Source organism: Triticum urartu, chromosome 6 (genome assembly GCF_003073215.2).
Source record: "Triticum urartu cultivar G1812 chromosome 6, Tu2.1, whole genome shotgun sequence".
Taxonomy (NCBI): Eukaryota; Viridiplantae; Streptophyta; class Magnoliopsida; order Poales; family Poaceae; genus Triticum; species Triticum urartu.
The window spans coordinates 529,090,549-529,113,326 of record NC_053027.1 but is presented as its reverse complement, the minus strand read 5'-3'; the positions used below and the strand labels follow the sequence as shown (position 1 = coordinate 529,113,326).

At 44.9% G+C, this 22,778-nt stretch overlaps 1 protein-coding gene across 2 annotated transcripts; it reads left to right on the top strand.

Annotated features, from left to right (window-relative positions):
- The first annotated feature begins 16,454 nt into the window (after positions 1 to 16,454).
- Positions 16,455 to 20,970, top strand: LOC125514899. 2 transcript variants are annotated; one of them, XR_007286658.1, is made up of 5 exons: positions 16,455 to 17,412; positions 18,368 to 18,466; positions 18,844 to 19,076; positions 19,182 to 19,518; positions 19,627 to 20,970. XR_007286658.1 is itself a non-coding variant. In XM_048680272.1 (3 exons), the coding sequence occupies exons 1-3, from the start codon at positions 17,095 to 17,097 to the stop codon at positions 18,922 to 18,924; spliced, it is 498 nt and encodes a 165-aa protein (XP_048536229.1). In that variant the 5' UTR covers positions 16,455 to 17,094; the 3' UTR covers positions 18,925 to 19,170. The 2 variants fall into 2 exon arrangements, 1 of the variants encoding a protein (XP_048536229.1); XM_048680272.1 differs by lacking the exons at positions 19,182 to 19,518; positions 19,627 to 20,970 and having other exon boundaries at positions 18,844 to 19,170.
- Positions 20,971 to 22,778: the final 1,808 nt, after the last annotated feature.

Below are 22,778 nucleotides of genomic sequence, written 5' to 3'. Positions count from 1 at the left end.
TAGCTCGCGCGTACCATATCCCCCCGCTCACTGCTCGCCCACACGAGGAGAAGCTTCTGCGCTCGCCCGCCCAAATCCACTTCCCCGCTGGCTCGCAGGCACCAAAAACCCCAATGGCAGAACCGACTGACACGCAGAGCCGCAATTGGAATTCCCTCCCCGATGTTCTCTTGGAGCAGATCTGTAGTCGTATGGACCTACTCAGCACCGTCCGTCTGGCCGCATGCTCGGTGTCTTTGTAATGTCTACTCTTCTTCAACCGGCCGGCTCTTTTCAAGACACCCTACTTGCTGATGTCCGATCCTCGCAGGTGGCCCAGACACCGACTTGACGATCCTACGGAGGTTGCCGTGGTGCCCCTCGACATGCTACCACTACCCGTCCACCTGTCCTTCATGCGCGGCCACTACTGGGTGGGCATAAAGGCCAACTGAATCGTCCTCATCCACCACACCGGTAATCTGTGGCGTCTCGTGGATATCTACACCCAGCGAGAGATCACCCTTCCATCGTTGGATACCGCCGCCATCGAGCCTCGCGGCCCGCCGGACACTCCTGCCTACTACGCACGAGACGCATCAAGCTTTTGGCTCGACCTCTGTTTGCAGAAAGTTGTAATCTGCGAAGTGCCCACAGCATCAGAAGACTACATGGATTACAAGCTCATTGCCTTGTTCAACATGGGATTAGTCTATCTGGAATCCGGTCACCATACATGGTTATGGCTCATCATCAATCCTGTTGAGGCAACATTTTTGTCTGATGCTATAGTGCACGATGGCATCGTTTACGCGGTCGACGCACAGATTGGCTGCTTATATTGGTGGAATCTATCATCGTGTAATTGTTTTATCTCATCTCATATTTACCTTATGAATACTACTGCCTGTTCATTTGTTACAAATTTAGAATGCATAGCATGTCTATAACCACATCATTGCTATATGTTCCTCTCATTTCCTAGATTTTTATGACCACACATGTTATTGTTAGAGTTGATATGAGAACAATTGGCATCTAATGATTGTTAGAATACATATTATGAGCATAACATCATGATTGCTATATGTTACTCTCGTTTACAAGATTTTTATAACAACGCATTTTATTGCTTAGAGTTGATATGAGAATAGTAGTAGTAAGTGCTATGGTAGAATATGAGTAGGCGCTGTCATAGCTGTTTTCCTCTCATTGTTGCATGATGTTTGAACCATGACATATTGCTAGAATATGAAAGCCATTGGCTTATTTTTTTAACTTTGGGTATGATTATGACCACGACATTGCAATTCTCTGTCTATGATATGTGTCACTGTTATAATAATCTTAATTCCACACATACTCTAAACATGATTGTTTATTTTTGTCCTTTTGGTCTCCAATTTGAATTGTTGCAGCAGATGCAAATGCGCTGGCCTTCATGATTCTAGGACCTGGAATCATACCAGCCGATGGGTGGTGGTTTATCGCTCGTTCACCTGACGGCGGTCATTTGATGCTCATTCGCACGTACCGAATTGACCAAACCATTACATCAAACCACATGCAGTACAATGCGTGGGGCGTTCGTGACATTGATGGCTATGGCTGCTTCGTGTTCGAGAAAGATCCCAGCTCCGTTGGGCCAGGCGTATTCAACTGGAGGCGGGTTTATAGCCTCGTCAACCACTCCTTGTTCCTGAGGCTCAATTATCCGATCATCCAACCAATCATCGATCATATCACCGGCGATGATTACTGTGCTATGCAACTTCCATTCGTGAGGGGGGTTGTGTTTACACATCATACCATGGGTTTCATGAATCACCATATCCAGAGATTCGTCGACACAGCTTGTTGCCAGATAATCTTCAGTGTGTGAAAGGCATCAAGCTTCCATGCGATGGATGGCTTTTGCAAACCCGACATGCGACGATGTGGTTCATGCCAACAACAAATATGCACAACTTGATTCGTGTTGATATCTAGACTGAGCCATGTATTCTGCTGCTGTAGCACGGCCCTCTTTTGTTGGATATTATGTACTGTTGTTAGTTTGAAGCACTCCTCTGGTTTGAAGGATAGATACCTTCCTGGGATCAAGTGCATCCTAACTCACGTGCGTAGGATGTACTGATAATGATGATGGAGATGCTGTGCAAAAGCCATATATATATATATATATATAGCAGTTAGGCTTCAAGTGTGTACTTGTTAGTTAAACCTATGTATAAATTGTGACACTAAATACGACTAGTAAGTACTCCAGTAAAGTAGCAGTACTAGTATATGTCGGTCAAATTATTCATCATGTCCACACATTGAATTGACGTGACAACACGCTGCGCGTGAGGTGACACAAGAATCCCGCTGGCGTGTTCGGGTATTTTGGACTTCAGATTTGGAGTACCACTTATCTGTCGAAATCTTTCATCATTCACTTAAAACAGTCGGTTGATCATACATTGAGTACCATATAACTGGAATTACCGATGCAAGTCGAAGAAGGATTGGTCGGTGCTGCCGGATGGCGTCAAGTTCGATCCCACGGATCAGGAGCTGATCGAGCACCTTGAGGCCAAAGTGAGTGCTGACAGCGCGAGATTTCAGTCTCTCATCGATTTGTTCATACCAACCATCGACAGCGAGTACGGCATATGCTACACCCAACCTGAGAAACTTCCAGGTAAGACACCGATCGGACGTCTACTTGCACAAACATATTCCTTTATTTATAGCTCTATTTTTCTTTTTAGACGCAGACCTAGTGAAGCAATTAGAATTTGACAGTTAATAAAAAGTGAAACAAGTGACTGCAACATGCCAAAGATGTTATGAAAATGGCAACTAGGTACACTAAAACATGTATTCCACAATACTGCAGGTATCACACTGAGTGGCCTAAGGAAGCATTTCTTCCAGCGCAATTCCAGGGCGTTCAAAAGGGGCACGTGGACACGTCGCAAAATACAGTCGGAGTGCGGCATGCACACGATGTGGCACAAGACCGGCAATACCTTGCCGGTGATGGTCAACGGCCAGCAGACGGGCAGCAAAAAAGGTTCTGGTGCTGCACACCAACAAGAACTTCGACCAGCAGAGGACCAACTGGGTGATGCACCAGTACCACCTCGGGGACCTGGAGCAAGAGAAGGAGCGGGAGCTGGTCCTCTACAAGATTTTCTACCAGACAAACACTAGGGCCAGGAGTAAAAAGATTATAGGTTAGTTTGGTATTGGTAGTTGTACTACCTTGTCGTCCGCAAGTTGATCAACCCACACTAGGACCTGCATGCACTTATTATCACGATAAAAAAACAATATCCGTGCTGCATCCCACTTATCAGTCTGTACTTGCAGAATTCTCTCGTTTATTGAGCACATATATTGTTTTTTCAGGTCGAGCAAGTTTCAACTGGGCTGTAGACTGCCCAGGGTTGGTTTTGTTTTTAATAGGCCCAGCCCGTGACGACAACGGGGCACAAAGATCCAGCAGGTATCTACTGGCCTCTGGCCCGCCAGCGTTAGTTATATTTTGTCTTATAACATCCGCAGGCAGTTTTTTTTACTGAATCAAACACACAGCCCAGTTCTATTATCCTATTGAAACGCATGTCCTACATACGTTTTCTAATCTCTACCTATAGTTTTACTAGTTCATATACACGTATCATTATATTGAAAACACATAAAATTCCCTTTTCATATTTACATCCTTATTTTTGTTGTTTTTTTCCACCCAGCGCTGATTTTTTACCACTGGTTTTTCCTTAAACCAACTCAATTGTCCCACGTCTTATTTGCTTACAAAAACAAAACGATTTTTTTGGCAAATCAATAAGTTCTTAAAAAAAATTATCATTTCGGGATTACAACAGTTCGGACTCCACCGAAATATGCAAAATAAGGTTGAACTTTTTGACCGTGGTCCTGGGCAGAAAATAGGTTGTAATAAATTACTTAAGAATTAGCAAATGTGCTGCAAATTATAAAAAATTAGCAAATGGGCTTTATGTTGTCTGCCACAGATTTGGAGGCTGACTTATGGGCCTACTAAGTTCATGCGTACACAAGGTTTCTCAAAAAAAAACTTAGTCAACAATCGACTCTACCAGCGTCAGACCGTTAGATGTCAATCTAACGGCAATCGTGCTTCTTCAATCTCTGATCTTCCTGCCCCAGCCGTCCAAACCAGTGCCATCGGAACCGCCTGCTCCCGCCTCCCGTGGCCGGCAGTGCTACCAGGCAGGCCTCACGGCCCCATCATACTCGCATCCCTGGCCTATCTATCCCTCTACTCACCCACACCTCCTCTTATTTTCTGGCGATGGCAGCCGAACCAGTCAACCCTCGTACTCTCCACCGCGTGGGCAGCCACTGTCGTGTCTTCCCCGGCTCCGTGTCGTTCCCTTCGTCGGCCTCACTGTCGTCCACCGCCCTGGTACTCTCGGCGCGGCGTGGTCAACGATGTCCATCCAACAGCTGTAGTGCCTTTCCAACCTCTGGTCTTCTTGTCCCATCCGCCCAAATCAGCGCCGGTCGTGCCGCATGCTCCTGCCTCCTGTGGCTGGCTGTGCTGCCGCGGAGGCCTCACCGTCCCCATACTACTCCCACCACTAGTCAGGCCATCCCTCCACTCACCCACTCCCCCTATTGTTCTGCGGAGACGGCAGCCTCACACCGCAGCCGAACCAGTGAACCCTCGTACTCCTCTCCACGTGGGCATCCACTGTCACGTCTTCCCCGGCTCCGCGTCGTCCCCTTCCTAGGCCTCGCCGTCGTCCACCGCCATGGTGCTCTTGGCACAGCGTGGTCAATGTGGTCAATGACCGACTTCCATCGGAAGAGTACTGTACGTGGGGAGGCTGACAGCTGGGTCCACGGCAGCCGCAAGGAAGTGCCTCCTTATTACGCGCAAAATAATTATTCCTCCACCTGACAGCACGGACCCACCGGACGGGCCACCAGTATTTCACGGAAAAAATGTTTCCCCCCTGACTGCTGGGACCCACCAGACGGGCCACCGTATTTCGTGAAAAAAAATGTTTGCCCCTGAATGCTGGGACCCATCGGGCGGACCACCGTATTTTGCGAAAAAATGCCCCCCCCCCCCCGCTGTCAGCTCGGACCCACCAGAAGTGCCTCCTTATTATGCATAGAAAAATGAATACTCCCCCTGCTAGCTGGGACCCACCATGGTGGGAGGCTGACTTGTGGGCCTACTAAGTTGACGGGGACGGAGGGCTTTGTCAACTTAGTCAATATGAACGATTCTAGCTCCATTGACCGTACGATGTCCATCGAACGGCCGTCGTGCTTCTTCAATATCTGCTCTTCCTGCTCCAGCCGCTCAAACAAGCACCGGCGGGACTGCCTGCTCCCTCCTCCCTGCGGCGGGCTATGCTGCCGCGCAGGCCTCACTGCCCCATCGTACTCCCATCACTGGCCTAGCCATCCCTCTACTCACCCACACCTGCTGTTATTCTCCGGCGACGGCAGACGAACTAGTAAACCCTCGTACAATCGTACTCCCTTCTGCGTGGGGAACAACTACCAAGACTTCCCTGCCTCCGTGTCGTTCCCTTCCTAGGCCTCGCCATCGTCCACCGCCCTGGTGCTCTCGGCGCGGCCTGGTCAACGTGGTCAATGACCGACATGCATCTGAAGTGGACTGTACATGGAGAGGCCGACAGTTGGGTCCACGGCTGCATGCAAGGAAACGCCTCCTTATTACGCGCAAAATAATGATTCCTTCACCTGACATCAGGGACCCACCGAAAGGGCCTCTGTATTTCATGAAAAAAAATGTTACCGCCACTGACAGCTCGGACCCACCAGCTATATCTCCGCATGTAAGGAAATGCCTCCTTATTACGCACAAAAAAGTGAATACTCCCCCTGTTAGCTGGGACCCAGTATAGTGGCAGGCTGACTTGTGGGCCTACTAAGTTGACGGGGACGGAGGGCTTTATCAACTTAGTCAATATGCACGATTCTAGCTCCAGTGACCGTACGATGTCCATCCAACGACCGTAGTGCTTCTTCAACCTCTGGTCTTCTTGCTCCAGCCGCACAAACCAGCGCCGGTCGTGCCTCGTGCTCCTGCCTCCCGTGGCCGGCTGCGATGCGACGGAGGCCTCACCGCCCCCTACTACTCCCACCGATGGCTAGGCCATCCCTCTACTCACCCACACCCCTGTTATTCTGTGGCGACGGCAGCCTCACACCGCAGTGAACCAGTGAACCCTCGTACTCCTCTACGCGTGGGCATCCACTGCCGCGTCTTCCCCGGCTCTGCGTCGTCCCCTTCCTAGGCCTCGCCGTCGTCCACTGCCATGGTGCTCTCGGCGCGTCGTGGTCAACGTGGTCAAGGAATGGCTTCCATCGGACGTGGACTGTACGTGGAGAGGCTGACAGCTAGGTACACGGCCGCAGCAAGGAAGTGCCTCCTTATTATGTGCAAAATAATTATTCCTCCACCTGACAGCGGGGACCCACCAGACGGGCCACCGCATTTCGCAAAAAAAATGTTTCCCCCCTGACTGCTGGGACCCACCAGCTACACCTTCGCACGCAAGAAAGTGCGTCCGGGCAAAAAAACGATTCGCCCCCCTGACTACTGGGACCCACCAGCTACATCTTCGCACGCAAGGAAGTGCCTGACAGTCGGGACCCACCTGGTCGAAGCGTACGTAGCGTTGTCATTCTGGTTGCAAACGTGTACGTACATACTGGTCGATGTAGAGGCGCGCACGTGTCGTAGTAAAGGCGCACACGTAGCATGTACACGTACGTACAGCGGCCAGGGTGCAAGAAACAAAATACGGCCACGTATGTGTACATACGGGCGGGGTCTCGAACGCCTACTCGCGCATACGTACGGCCAGGGCTCGTGTGCATAGCTGGGTCGGAACGGAGAAACACCGCCGTCGTCGTGTTCATGGGGAGACAACAGAATGCGTCGTGTTCATGGGGAGGCAACGGAATGCGTCGTGTTCATCGGGCGGCAACGGAACGCGTCGTGTTCATCGGGAGGCAACGGAATGCGTGGGAGCCAACTGGCTGGGTCGGAACGAAATGAGTGGTCGTGTTCATTGGGAGGGCTTGGACGGAACAGGCGATGGAAACGAGGCCTAGCGTACCGCAGAACGGAGGAAACGGACCTCCTACGGTCGAAATAGGGGTCCTGTTGATCGGGAGGGGTGTGGCGTACCGCAAAACGGAGGAAACGGACCTCCTACAGTCGAAACGGGGGTCCTGTTGATCGGGAGGGTATGGCATACCGCAAAACGGACGAAACGGACCTCCTACGGTCGAAACGTGGGTCCTGTTCATCGGGAGGGGTCTGGCGTACCGCAAAACGGGACTCCATGGGATATTGTTCATCTCCACCGTCGACCTTCTCCAGCCTCCACGGGCTACCGTCGACCTCCTCCAACCTTCACGGGCTCCTGTTCATCCAGCCTCCACCGCATGCTACTCCACCGGCTACTGTTCAACCACCCCTCCACCGTCTACTGTTCATCCAGCCCTCCACACCATGGGGTCCTGTTCAACCACCCCTCCACGGGCACCCCTCCACCGTCTACTGTTCATCCAGCCATCCACCACACCACGGGGTCTTGTTCATCCATAGGCAACGCCATCGCTCACTATTCATCCAACCCCCCCCTCAACGCTCACTGTTCATCCAATTGATCGGCTTCAGTTAGCAGCAGTAGCGAAGGAATCACTCGATCGGGTTCAGTTAACAGCCATCGATCGATCGCTCGGGTTCAGTAACGCGTAGCCTGCAGTGCAATCGCTCGGGTTCAGTTAGAGACCAACGCCTCACTCGGGTTCAGTTAGAGCCAACGCCTCGCACACACGTGTGTACGTGTACGAGAGAAACGCGCATCGCTCGGCCCCCGACCTCCCACCGTAACCGGGAACTCCCCGAAATTTTCCTCCCCCTCGCTTCTACCACGGTTTTTTCCATCATAGACGGCCCAAAGTGCAGCTGCGTCTCCGGCCCGCCCAGGACGAAAAGCCCATTTTCTGTCATGATGTTTTGTCATAGAAGTAGAATCCCACCACATCTATGATGATACCGGGTTTTTTCACAATTATCGTCATAGAAGTGTCATATGTATGACAGAAAAAAAAATCGTTCGACCCAAAATGTCGCGGATGTGTCTTTTTTTGTAGTGCATGGAAGATGTCGCCATCTCTTGGTTTTTATGTTGACAATGAAAGTATACTGCTCAAAATATTATTCACCTCTATTTCAAAACCGAGCTCTGGCACCTCTACAAATCCTTGCTTCCCTCTGCAAAGGGCCTATCTATTTACTTTCATGTTGAGTCATCATCCTCTTATTAATTAAAAAGGCACCAGTTGGAGAGCACCACTGTCATTTGCATTCATTATTGTTAGTTTACATTGAGTATGACTTGACTAGATCTCTTTTACCATGAATTACAATGTCTAGTCAGTCCTTGATCTTTAAAGGTGCTCTGCATTTATGTTTTGCGGTCTTAGAAAGGGCTAGCGAGATACCATCTTGTTATATCATATTATGATTGTTTTGAGAAAGTGTTGTCATCCGAGATTTATTATTATTGCTCGCTAGTTGATTATGCCATTTATATGAGTAAACTTGAGACCTAAGCATTATTGTGAATGTGGTCAGTTATAATCTTTGCTGAAAACTTGAATGCTGGCTTTACATATTTACAACAACAAGAGCAAACAGAGTTTGTAAAAGTTTTTCTTTATCACTTTCAATTTATCAACTAGATTGCTTGAGGATAAGCAAAGGTTTAACCTTGGGGGAGTTGATACGTCTCTGTGGTATCTACTTTTCCAAACACTTTTGCCCTTGTTTTGGACTCTAACTTGCATGATTTGAATGGAACTAACCCGGACTGACGCTATTTTCAGCAGAATTACCATGGTGTTATTTATGTGCAGAAACAAAAGTTCTCGGAATGACCTGAAACTTCACGGAACAACTTTTCAGAAATAATAAAAAATCCTTGCAAAAGATGAAGTCTAGGGGGCCCACCACCTGTCCACGAGGGTGGGGGCGCGCCTGCCCCCCTAGGGCGCGCCCCCCCTACCTTGTGGGCCCCTTGGAGCTCCTCTGACCTCAACTTCAACTCTATATATTTGGTTTCGGGGAGAAAAAAATCAGAGAGAAGGATTCATCATGTTTTACCATATGGAGCCGCCGCCAAGCCCTAAAACCTCTCGGGAGGGCTGATCTGGAGTCCCGTTCGGGGCTCCGGAGAGGGGAATCCATCGCCATCGTCATCATCAACCATCCTCCATCACCAATTTCATGATGCTCACCGCCGTGCGTGAGTAATTCCATTGTAGGCTTGCTGGACGGTGATGGATTGGATGAGATTTATCATGTAATCGAGTTAGTTTTGTTAGGGTTTGATCCCTAGTATCCACTATGTTCTGAGATTGATGTTGCTATGACTTTGTTATGCTTTATGCTTGTCACTAGGGCCCGAGTGCCATGATTTCAGATCTGAACCTATTATGTTTTCATCAACATATGAGAGTTCTTGATCCTATCTTGCAAGTGTATACTCACCTATTATGTGTTATGATCCGTTAACCCCGAAGTGACAATAATCGGGATACTTACCGGTGATGACCATAGTTTGAGGAGTTCATGTATTCACTATTGCTAATGCTTTGTTCCGGTACTCTATTAAAAGGGAGGCCTTAGTATCCCTTAGTTTCCATTAGGACCCCGCTGCCACGGGAGTGTAGGACAAAAGATGTCATGCAAGTTCTTTTCCATAAGCACGTATGACTATATTCGAAACACATGCCTACATTACATTGATGAACTGGAGCTAGTTCTATGTAACCCTAGGTTATGACTGTTACATGATGAACCGCATCCAGCATAATTCTCCATCACCGATCCATTGCCTACGAGCTTTCCATATATTGTTCATCGCTTATTTACTTTTCCGTTGCTATCATTATCATCACTACAAAATACCAAAAACATTACTTTTGCTACCGTTACCACTACTATCACATTACTTTGCTACTAAATACTTTGCTGCAGATATTAAGTTTCCAGGTGTGGTTGAATTGACAACTCAGCTGCTAATACTTGAGAATATTCTTTGGCTCCCCTTGTGTCGAATCAATAAATTTGGGTTGAATACTCTACCCTCGAAAACTGTTGTGATCCCCTATACTTGTGGGTTATCATACACACCTTTTGAGAGGGACACACATTAATCGTGAATTTGTTAGAATACTCTATGTGCTTCACTTATATCTTTTGAAGTAGGCAGTTTGCCCTAGTGCTTCACTTATATCTTTTTACAGCACTGCGGTGGCTTTATTTTATAGAAATTGATGAACTCTCATGCTTCACTTATATTATTTTGAGAGTCTTAAACAACATGGTAATTTGCTTAGCTTATGAATTTAGTCCTAATATGATGGGCATCCAAGAGGGATATAGTAAAAACTTTCATATAAAGAGCATTTAATAGATGAGAAGTTTGATTCCTTGCATTTGTTTTGAGATATAAAGATGGTGATATTAGAGTCATGCTAGTGAGTAATTGTGGATTGGTAGAAATACTTGTGTTAAAGTTTGTGTTCCCGTAGCATGCACGTATGGTGAACCGTTATGTGATGAAGTTGGAGCATGATTTATTTTTTGATTGTCTTCCTAATGAGTGTCGGTCGGGGACGAGCGATGGTCTTTTCTTACCAATTTACCCCCCTAGGAGCATGCGTGTAGTACTTTGTTTCAATAGCTAATAAATTTTTGCAATAATTATGTGAGTTATTTATGACTAATTTGAGTCCATGGATTATACGCACTCTCACCCTTCCACCATTGCTAGTCTCTCTAGTACCGCGCAACTTTTGCCGATGCATTAAACCCACTATATACCTTTCCTCAAAACATCCACCATACCTACCTAGTATGGCATTTCCATAGCCATTCCGAGATATATTTCCATGCAACTTCCACTTATGTTTATTATGACACGCACCATCATTGTCATATTGCTTTGCATGATCATGTAGTTGGCATAGTATTTGTGGCAAGGCCACCGTTCATATTTTTTATACATGTCACTCTTGATCATAGCACATCCCGGTACACTGCCGTAGGCATTCATATAGAGTCATATCTTGTTCTAGTATCGAGTTGTAAGTAAATAAAAGTGTGATGATCATCATTATTATAGCATTGTCCCATGTGAGGAAAGGATGATGGAAGCTATGATTCGCTCACAAGTTGGGATGAGTCTTCTGACTTTACAAAAAATAAAAGAGGCCAAAAGAAGCCCAAACAAAAAAATGAGAAAAAATGAGAGAAAAGAGAGAAGGGACAATGTTACTATCCTTTTTCCACACTTGTGCTTCAAAGTAGCACCATGGTCTTCATGATAGAGAGTCTCCTATTTTGTCACTTTCATATACTAGTGGGAATTTTTCATTATAGAACTTGGCTTGTATATTCCAATGATGGGCTTCCTCAAATTGCCCTAGGTCTTCGTGAGCAAGCAAGTTGGATGCACACCCACTTAGTTTTATTTTGAGCTTTCATACACTTATAGCTCTAGTGCATCCATTGCATGACAATCCCTACTCACTTGCATCGATATCAATTGATGGGCATCTCCATAGCCTATTAATTTGCCTAGTTGATGTATGACTTTCTCCTTCTTCTTGTCTTCTCCACAACCACCATATTCTATTCCACCCATAGTGTTATATCCATGGCTCATGCTCATGTATTGCATGAAAGTTAAAAAAGTTTGAGAACACCAAAAGTATGAAACAATTGCTTGGCTTGTCATCGGGGTTGTGCATGATGAAATACTTTGTATGATGAAGATGGAGCATAGCCATACTATATGATTTTGTAGGGATAACTTTCTTTGGCCATGTTATTTTGAGAAGACATGATTGGTTTATTAGTATGCTTGAAGTATTATTGTTTTTATGTCAATATTAAACTTTTGTTTTGAATATGGATCTGAATATTCACACCACAATAAAGAGGATTACATTGATAAATATGTTAGGTAGCATTCCACATCAAAAATTCTGTTTTTATCAACCTACTTCAGGACGAGCAGGAATTAAGCTTGGGGATGCTTGATACGTCTCCAACGTATCTGTAATTTTTTATTGTTCCATGCTATTATATTATCTATTTTGGATGTTTTATATGCATTAATATGTTATTTTATATTATTTCCGGGACTAACTTATTAACCTAGTGCCAGTTTCTGTTTTTTCCTTGTTTTTGAGTTTTACAGAAAAGGAATATCAAACGGAGTCCAAACAGGATAAAACTTTAAGATGATTTTTCTTGGACTAGAATACATCCACAGAGCTTGGAGAGGGCGTCAGGAGATGGCCGAGGAGGCCACAAGCCTGCCAGGTGCGCCCCTAGGGGGGCGCCCTGAGGGCTTGTGGGCCCCTCGGGGGTCTCCCAACCCTAATTCTTGCACTATAAATTCCCAAATATTCCCAAACCACAAGAAACATCCACCAATATACTTTTTCGTCGCCGCAAGCCTCTGTTCCCGTGAGATCCAATCTTGGGTCTTTTCCAATGATCTGCCGGAGGGGGATTCGATCACGGAGGGCCTCTACATCAACCTTGCTGCCCTTCCGATGATGCGTGGGTAGTTTACCACAGACCTACGGGTCCATAGCTAGTAGCTAGATGGCTTTTTCTCTCTCTCTCTCTCTTTGATCTTCAATATAATGTTCTCCTCGATGTTCTTGGAGATCTATTCGATGTAATACTTTTTTGCGGTGTGTTTGTTGAGATCCGATGAATTGTGGATTTATGATCAGATTATCTATGAATATTATTTGAGTCTTCTCTGAACTCTTTTATGCATGATTAAGATATCTCTGTATTTCTCTTCGAACTATCGGTTTGGTTTGGCCAACTAGATTGGTTTTTATTGCAATGGGAGAGGTGCTTAGTTTTGGGTTCAATCTTGCGGTGTCCTCATCCAGTGACATGGTAGGGGTAGCGAGGCACATATTGTATTGTTGCCATCAAGGATAAAAATATGGGCTTTTCATCATATTGTTTGAGTTTATCCCTCTACATCATGTCATCTTAATTAAGGCGTTACTCCGTTCTTATGAACTTAATACTCTAGATGCATGGTGGATAGCGGTCGATGTGTGGAGTAATAGTAGTAGATGCAGGCAGGAGTCGGTCTACTTATCACAGATGTGATGCCTATATTCATGACCATTGCCTTAGATATCGTTATAACTTTGCACTTTTCTATCAATTGCTCAACAGTAATTTGTTCACCCACCATATGCTTTCTTCAAGAGAGAAGCCTCTAGTGAAACCTATGGCCCCCGGGTCTATTTTCCCTTATATATGTTCAAATCTATAAACCAAAAAATCCAAAAAATATCTTGCTGCAAATTATTTAGATTTATTTTAGTTTTCATTTTTATTTATCTTTTATACCTATCTCTATTAGATCTCACTCTTGTTCGAGACCGTGACGGGATTGACAACCCCTTTTTCGCGTTGAGTGCAAGTGTTTGTTAGTTTGTGCAGGTGCATAGATTGGAGACTTTCTTGTGCCTCCTACTGGATTGATACCTTGGTTCTTAACTGAGGGAAATACTTATCTCTACTTTGCTACATCACCCTTTCATCTTCAAGGGAAAATAAATGCAAGGTCAAGAAGTAGCAGTTCAATCTTGTGGTGTCCTCACCTCATGACAGAAGGGATAGCGAGTCACGTGTTTGTATTGTTGCTATTAAGGGTAAATGATGAGGTTCGATCATATTGATTGGTCTTACTTTGTCTACATTATGTCATCATGTTCCAATCATTACTTTGTTTGTTATGGACTTAATACCTTAAGATGCATGCTGGATAGCAGTCAATGGCTGGAGTAATAGTAGTAGATGCAGAATCGTTCCGTTCTACTTGTCACGGACATAATACCTATGTATTGATCATGCCATGATAACATCATAACTATGCATTTTTCTATCAATGGCCCAACACTAATTTTTTTACCCACCCTTGCTATATTCTTGAGAGAGATGCCTCTAGTGAAAGCTATGACCCTGGGTCCATTCACATCATATTGCTAAAACCCTAATTACTTTGCTACAATTTATTTTCTTTTATTTTGTTTTGCAGTTTACCTATCTACTACTATCAGAATTAATCCTTGCAATTAATGAGTACAATGGGATTGACAATCCTTTTGTGCGTTCGGTGCAAATATTTGTTTTTTGTGTGTGCAGGTGTTGTTTACCTTTGTTTTCATGAATCTCCTACTACTTCTCTACCGAGGGAAATACTTTATGCTACTTTACTACATCACCCTTCCTCTTCAGGGAAATCCCAACGCCTATCACAAGTAGCAGATCGTCGAAGAACAGAGGCTTGTTGCGGCGATAAAATTATTTTGGGTCTTGCTCCGAGGGTTTCTGGATATATGGGAATTTATAGCGTTCGAACTAGTTCGGACGGAGCCAAGGGGGGCCACAAGGCATCTGGGAGCGTCCTAACCCCCAGGGCACGCCCCCTGCCTTCTGGCTCCCTCGTGGAGCGTCTGGTCTTTTCTTGAAGCTTTCAGGGTCTCTTTTTGTCCAGAAAAAATCGTCAAAAAGTTTTATTGCGTTTGGACTTCGTTTGGTATAGATTTCCTTGAAAACAAAAAAAACAGAAATCAAGAATTGTCACTGGGCATTGAGTTTATAGGTTAGTTCATAAAAAATATAAAATATATATAAAGCATACAAGATTGTTAATTTAATATCATGAAACAATCAAAAATTATACATACCTTGGAGACGTATCAGAGGTTCCCGTGGGTGCCACATGCCCTGGTGGCGCTCCCTAGGGCCAGGGCGCGCTACCTGGCCATGTGGGCCCCCCCGGTGCACGTCTGGTCCTCCCTTGAAGCTTCTACGGTCCTTCGTCTCTAGAAAAAATCATCAAAATTTGGCATGAAATCGTGTTTTCGAGTTCTAATTGAGTGAGTGCACTCATAGGCAATAAACACATTATCTGTAATGAGATGCCCTGGGACAGATGCACTTTGTTCCTCAGAGACTAGAATGAGCAAGATTATTTTCAACCAGTTCGCAAAAACTTTTGAGGCTATCTTGTATAGCACATTGCAAAGAGCCAAAGACTGATTGGCTGAAATTGTCACAGCATAGTAGGGGACTTCACCTTTGGGATGAGAACTAGAATAGTGTTATTAAAGTCCTCCGGGAAGCTTCTTCCCTCTAAGTAGTCATGAACAACACTGCACACATCGCTCTTCAGCATATGACAGTGCCTGTGGTAAAATAACGATGGGAGGCCGTCTGGTCCAGCTGACTTAGTCAGCCCCATGTCAAATAATGCCCTCTCAGTCTCATCACCAGAGAAGTCCCTTGAAGCAGGTTGTTCATCTCATCTGAAACGAATGCATCAATATTCTGGAGCACCTCTTGAACTTGATCACAACCATCAGAAGTATAGAGGTTACGATAGAAGACCAGTGCGAACTCTCGCATTTCATCGTCTGTCAAACAAACACCGCCATCACCTTTCCTTAAGGACCGGACTATATTCTTTCGCCGTCGGTGATGCTCTGTTTTGGAAGAATTTTGTATTGCGATCACCCGCTTTTAACCAACCAACTCTTGAGCGTTGCTTACATATTATTTCTTCACGCTCATACAACACATCAAGCGATCTTCCATCGCTTTTATGTCTAGTGAAACATCAGCATGCAACGCACGAAATTTGGCATCATTAAGCTTATCTCTCAAAACCTTAATCTCCTTTCTAACCTCCAAACACCTCAAATCGTGTTTTGACCTTTCTAAATGTTGATTTTCCACAAAACACAAGAAAAACAGAAAACAACAACTGGTACTGGATACTAAACTAATAGGTTAGTTTGAAAATAATTAAATTGCTGTAAATATATATAAAATGATATGTAATATAATAGCATAAAATAACAAACAATTACACATACGTTTGAGAGCGTATGAAAGCGTTGTTTTCCAGAAGATCTTGAGCAACCGTTCGAGCCTGCTTAGTTTGAAGCATGTCACTTGCTCCTTTTTTATCACAGCCTTCGAGAGGTCACCCTGCCTGCACTATTCGAGTTCGGTTTGTGGTCTTTTAATACGTTGATGTAGGTCATCGAGAACCTCCCCGCTCCAAAAATCCAGCTCCTTGGACACCATTTTGATTCATTGGCCACTGAATCCTCTCATGTACTCCGTCTTTGCCCATGCATTAGCCACAATGCCCTCGCAGTCATCTTCTAATAACCATGTGGCCTCAAAGAGCTTATTCATGTTATGTGCTTGGGGCCTCGTCTTTCTCCGTGATCCATGGACAGGCAAAATAATCGGCCCATGATCTAAATGTTCGAGACATCTATTAATAACTTTGTATCCAGGAAACCAAGCACACCATTCTGCATTTGACCACAACTCTATCGAGCCATCCACTGATATAGACATTATTGTTACACCACGTGAAAGAGTCACCCTCAAAACCGAAGTCATTCAAATTGCAAAAGTTCAAAACATCACGGAAGCGTTGCATATAACTTCATAACCTAAGCGGCCCTTCTTTGCTTCTCAAAGCTATAAATGATCTCGTAAAAATCACTGTGCAAACCCAAGGCAGCTTATGTTCATGGTGAAGTTTTCGAAGAAGCCTCCGAGTTTCTTCTCTTAGCTCAGTCTTCGGTTCACCATTTTCTTTAGTTCCGGCGAGGCTCCACTTATAGCCATCTTCTTTAATTATCGGCACATCAATATGCATTCAACCCAAACAGCGCAAAATCAAGTTCACCTCCTTCTTTCACGACATAGCCAAGCCTTCACTTTTCCTAGAACAAGCTTTAAATTAATAAAGCACATGTAAAGACAGAATAACACGCGGTTCAAATGACAAGAACAAAAGGATTGTCTCAAGAAAAAAAACAAGCAAAAAGGATCAAAGATCAAATTCTTGTTCTAAAATAAAAAGAAGAAATGTTTATTCGGCCGATTTGTGGATTCCCTCCAGCCGGCTAAATGAATATAAATACGCCTCCCGTGCCTAAATGTTCCGCATCCCACCCGTCTTCTCCCCCAACGGCAGAGAGAGAGAGAGAGAGCGACCGACTCGCGCGGCCGCAGGAGAGAGAGAGAGAGCGACCGAGCGCGGCCGCACCAGGACCATGGCGTCGATCGCCGTCGCCTCCGCGCTCCGCCGGGGCGCCGCCTCGCTCCACGCCAGCACCGCGCTCCGCGGCCCCGCCCAGCTCCGCGGCGCCGCCCCGCCCCACGGCCCAGGACCACACCTCCCTGGCCCCTTTCGGTTCGGCCGACCACGGCACTGCATCCGCGGCGACAGCGGCCCACCGACCCCCGACGAGGAGGTATATCATCCTTCCCCATCATCCCGGGCAGAGCATGAGCGAGGGCTCGAGTTCGTTCCTTTGCTTCTCGCTTTTACTATTTCTGTGGTTGCTGGTTGCGCAGTCCAACGCAGTAGATCGGATTTTACCGCACTGATTCCCAGATTACGCCGTAGATCGGCATGCATCACCGATCGCCCGCTAGTGTCGCGCAAGTTCAGTTGACGGAGCAGATTGTTAGTTCATGGTTTGCCGATTGATCGTTGCGATGGGTTAGGTTGACGGTTTGATCGCGCTCATACCTGGCTTCTGAATCACGGTAAGAGCTGTTGCCTTAGTTTCATCATGGGCATTTTGTTGCCTTCTGAATCACGATAAGAACTGTTGCCTTAGTTTCATCATGGACATTTTGTTGCCTTCTGAATCGCGATAAGAACTGTTGCCTTAGTTTCATCATGGGATTTTGTTGCCTTCTGAATCACGATAAGAACTGTTGCCTTAGTTTCATCATGGGCATTTTGTTGCCTTCTGAACCACGGTATAAATGTTGCTGATGAGGTTTGCGCGCGCTCATATTTTAGGTTCTGAGCAGATTGTTAGTTCATGGTTTTCTGATTTATCATTGCGATGGGTTAGGTTGACAGTTTGATCGCTGTCTTCTGAATCACGATAAGAACTGTTGCCTTAATTTCATCATGTGCTTTCTGTTGCCTTCTGAATCACGATATGAATGTTGCCCTTGGGTGGAAGGATATCCGGAGTAGGACACGAAATCTGCAATGCACAGTTTTCAACAACACATTCCCTGAATCTAGACAGTGCACATTCCTGAAATCTGCAATGTACTTACTCCCTAGTTTGATTCAGTGCGCAGTTCTCCGTAGCACTACCCCTCCAACTTCTCCCTGTTGCACATGCACACATATTTTTCTGACTGTTACTTCTCCGTGTTTTTGTTTTGATTTGTCCGTTTCAGGAGTCGCAGAAGCTGCGAGAGAAGGTCGAGTCTATGGACAAAGAAGAGCTGCAGGAATACGCAAAGAAAGTCACGGGAGATCTGGCAAACCTGCGTCAGGTATTATCCCATTTTTGTGACCTTATGTACTATAAATCTTAGTTTGAGCTTTGTCTTGCTTGCGTGTTAATGGCAATATATCCTATTATCCCATTTTTGTGACCTTATGTACTATAAATCTTAGTTTGAGCTTTGTCTTGCTTGCGTGTTAATGGCAATATATCCTGATTATATACTGATTGCTTGCCTGTATCATCCTGCATATATGGAAAAACCCATCAACCTCTTCTTGTTTGGGCCAAGTACCTTGATAGTTCATTATGGAGGCAAGGCCAGTAATTACATATTTAAACACCATCTCCTTTATTTGTGGCAGTCCATTAGAAAGGAACCTTAGCAAAAATCACTGTTAACACACTGATTTGTTACTGCCACAGTGCAACATCGACCGGGCTGAGATGGACGCGGTGAAACAGGATGAAAATCTGCATCATTTAACTCTAGCTGAGGATATATAATGACAAGTCCCCCAACTACAAGTATTTCGGTACGGAGGGAGTATTTTCCCTCCTCTTAGTTTTGGACACGTTCTACTGTTAACAACTGATGAAATGGCAATATCGAAAACCCCAGCAACTTCTTGTTTGGCTGACTGGATATAATAATGCTGGTAATATGCTGTATATGATTAAACACCATCTCTATTTTTAGAGGTTCATTATAAAGGTACCTTAGCGGAAATGACTGAACTCACTGATTTGTTACTGTATTTCAGAGGCCCCATTGCCACTTTGATCGGGCTGACATGAGAACAGTGAAACGTGATGTTGAGGACAGTGGCGGAGCTTCATGGGGGCCAACCTGGGCGGTTGCCCCCCCCAGCTCAAAGAAAAATTTGCATATATATCTATATATTTGACCAAATTTTCCACTAAAAATCAGCATATTATGATTTTGTTTGCCCCTCCTAGCCAATGCCCCCCCCCCCCCATGATTTTAGCCCAAGCTCCGCCACTGGTTGAGGAGACGAAAGCCAGAGTGGAAAAGATGCAAACAGCTATAGAGAAGAGGAGGGATGTGACTTCAATCCACATACCGCGCTTTGGCAGCGTGTAAGTTGCTTTAAAATGTGTATGACTTTACTGTTTCTAATTTGCTTTCCTGACTATACTTGCAGGAATTTTCCTGTTTCTAATTTGCTTTCCTGACTATACTTGCAGAAACCTGCTGGCGTTTGGGATGTTCTTCTGACAGGTTTATGAGAAGATGTGAGATTCCCCTGGCCGCCAAAGTAATTCTTCAGAGTAGGATGAAATCAGGCAAAATATTTGCAGGAAAGTGAATTCGGGTAGCTGGATAGAGATCTTAGTTCGTAGAGTTGGATGTTTTGGCTAGCCCCCCCGGATATAGTTGGATGTTTTGCAGGACAGTGAATTTGGGTAGCTGGATAGAGATCTTAGTTCATAGAGTTGGATGTTTTGGTTAAAAGCCCCCCCACTGGATACAGTTGGATACGTCGTTTGAGTGTTTGGAAGCTGATGATGGGACAGATAGTTGGACAAACAGGATCTGAATCTTGCAGTAAGAAGAGATGTTAACAAACACGTTTTGGAGTCTGCATCAAGGTTTTACTCAATTCTATTGCTTCTTCCTATTGCGGCCTTAGTGGCCATGTGAGATCACATGGACAGACAAAGGATAATGACTATCTCAGCGCAAGATATTTCAAAATGGCTTAGTGATCACTGCTGATGAACTGACTCCAGTGTCTTCATCTGCGAGGTTACACGCAGAAGCTAGTCTCTTTTCCGTTGCAAATACTACTCGAGTATCAGAAGAAAAGTACATTCAGGAACTGACCGAAAGCTGTAGGTCAAACTTTAAAGGCACAAGCACAACCAAGAAACCACAGAAATCTCGCTTGCTGCCAATGCCACTGGAAGAAGCAAATATTGGAAATCTCTCTCTCTCTCTCTGACCTGACCAAGTTCCTCAAAACTCCCAAAGAACCAACCAAAATCGGAAGAGGACAGCGCAAAACAAAGAGGATCTCGACCATGGACCGTACCACAAACTTGAAGCAGGAACCAAATCTGTTGATGAACATGTGGAAATATTACTCCTCTATTACCATAATCTGCGACGAACAAATCATGACCTGCATCAAGCAGATGCCCGGCAGCGGAATCCCTTGAACAGATTCCGGATCTGGCATTTCCTCCCGTCGCTGCTACCCTTTGGCACCATGGACAAGTTTGCTTGGCTTGGAAAGCAATGCTTTTGGACGGGAAAGCAAGATCGGACGTGATTTATAAGCGGGGCCATGAATCACAAGAGTTCTCCTGATCTTGCATTGATACTTGCATACATATATAGGGAGAGAAGGGGAACTAATAACGGCCAGTGCTTCCCGTGGCACGCGCAGGTGCATGCAACGCTTGAGACCCGGTCCTGCCTAAATAATACTCCCTCCGGTCCTTTTTACTCTGCACATTGGATTTGCCGAAAATCAAACTTTGCTAAGTTTGACCAAATTTATAATACTCCCTCCGGTCCTTTTTACTCTGCACATTGGATTTGCCGAAAGTCAAACTTTGCTAAGTTTGACCAAATTTATATTAGAAATTATTAGCATCTATAATATCTAATAAATATAATATGAAAATATATTCCAAGATGAATCTAATGATATTGGTGTTGTTATGTGAATGTCTATAATTTTTTATATAAACTTGGTCAAAGTTGAATGAGATTGACTTCGGACAAACCTAATATGCAGAGTAAAAAGGACCGGAGGGAGTAGCAACACAACACGACGTGCCCAAGACTTGGTTTCAGGGCCGTACCTACGAATTTCGAGGCCCTGTGCAAAATTTAAAATCAGGCACTGCATATAATTTAATTACAAAAAACAATTTACATATTTCACAGTGTTATGCCCAGAAATTATATCTAATCAAAAAGTGAATCTTAAAATTTGAATGCCTTTAATTTTCACTGAAAACTGGCATCTCCTTTTGTGTTTTTGGTAATATGCTTATCTCCGTTCCCAAATATCAAACATGATATGGAGTCAAAATTTTATATTTTGACACTACTCCCTAAAAAAAATGTTGCATTTGTTGAAATTTTTGTGCGAATAGCTTTGACGTGGAAATTTGTTTTTCATAACTGTATTCAAACAAACATTTGCAGCTGAAGTTGCTTATTTGCTGCAAACTGCGAAAAATCCAAAAACATTTTCCATTTTGAAAATTAAAGAGCTTACATAATCTTCAATTGTTTCTTAAGCAATCCCCTTCAAAATATTGTTTCCAGTCGCTAAAAAATCTCTTCGGTGAACACTAGTATATTTACAATGATTGCCAGTAGTTACTTACCGTTAATAATTGATTCATTTTGGAAGCTGCAAAATAATAATTTATGAAGGTGATGATTGGAGAATCGAGAAGTATCCTTCAATTTGAAGAGGAGAGAGAAGGGGGGACACGCACGGGATGGAGTAGGAGTGCTACTCGTCTCGGTGCGTAGATTGCTGAAATAGCATGCAAGTGCTTGTGCACTAGTACTACTAATGCATGATTATTGCACATAAACTTCAATTAGTACTTGTACTCAACCAAATCTGGGGCCCCTCCGATCTGGAGGCCCTGTGCAGGCGCACACCCTGCACAGGCTTTTGGTACGGGCCTGCTTGGTTTCAACAGAATCCATGGACGACGCGTAAGTCGATTTCCTTTGTCCAATGGTGGCTTGCCAGGTCACAGGTGCGTGCATCGTTTGATGCAAAACGATCGCACCGTGATAAGCAACACAAACCAAATCAGATAAAGATGAAAAAATAAATGAGAAAAAGAGTTGATCTGGAAACAAAGCTCTTCTTCTTCTTCTCAAGGCAGAGTTGCAGCATCCGATCCTCACCAAAAAGAAAAGAAAAGAAAAGAAACCAAGGCAGCTTTGCAACGGCGCGACCGAACAGAGGGGAAAAACAGGGGAGAGAAGGGAAACAGAGTTGATCAAATCAGCCACAAAAACAGAGAGCACAGGGATGGGAGATGAGAGATGGCAGATGTGGGAAAAGATCCAAAGCAAAAAGATGAGGGTTGGGGGTTGCTGACCTTCATGATCTTCAAGATCAACGACTGTCCCATGTGGCCATGTACATCAACGAGCACCCCTTCTCTGCCTCTGCCATCTGCCAGCTGATCTGCATAAACCCCTGGGGCATAGGGAAAAACCCTGGAGAGACATATCTGAACAACTTCTCTGGACAAACACTGCATTGCTCAAGACCGTAACCATCTGCACCACTGTGTAACCAGTGCTGAAGAGCAGGGGAAGACTCTGAAACTATGCAACGCCACAGAAATGA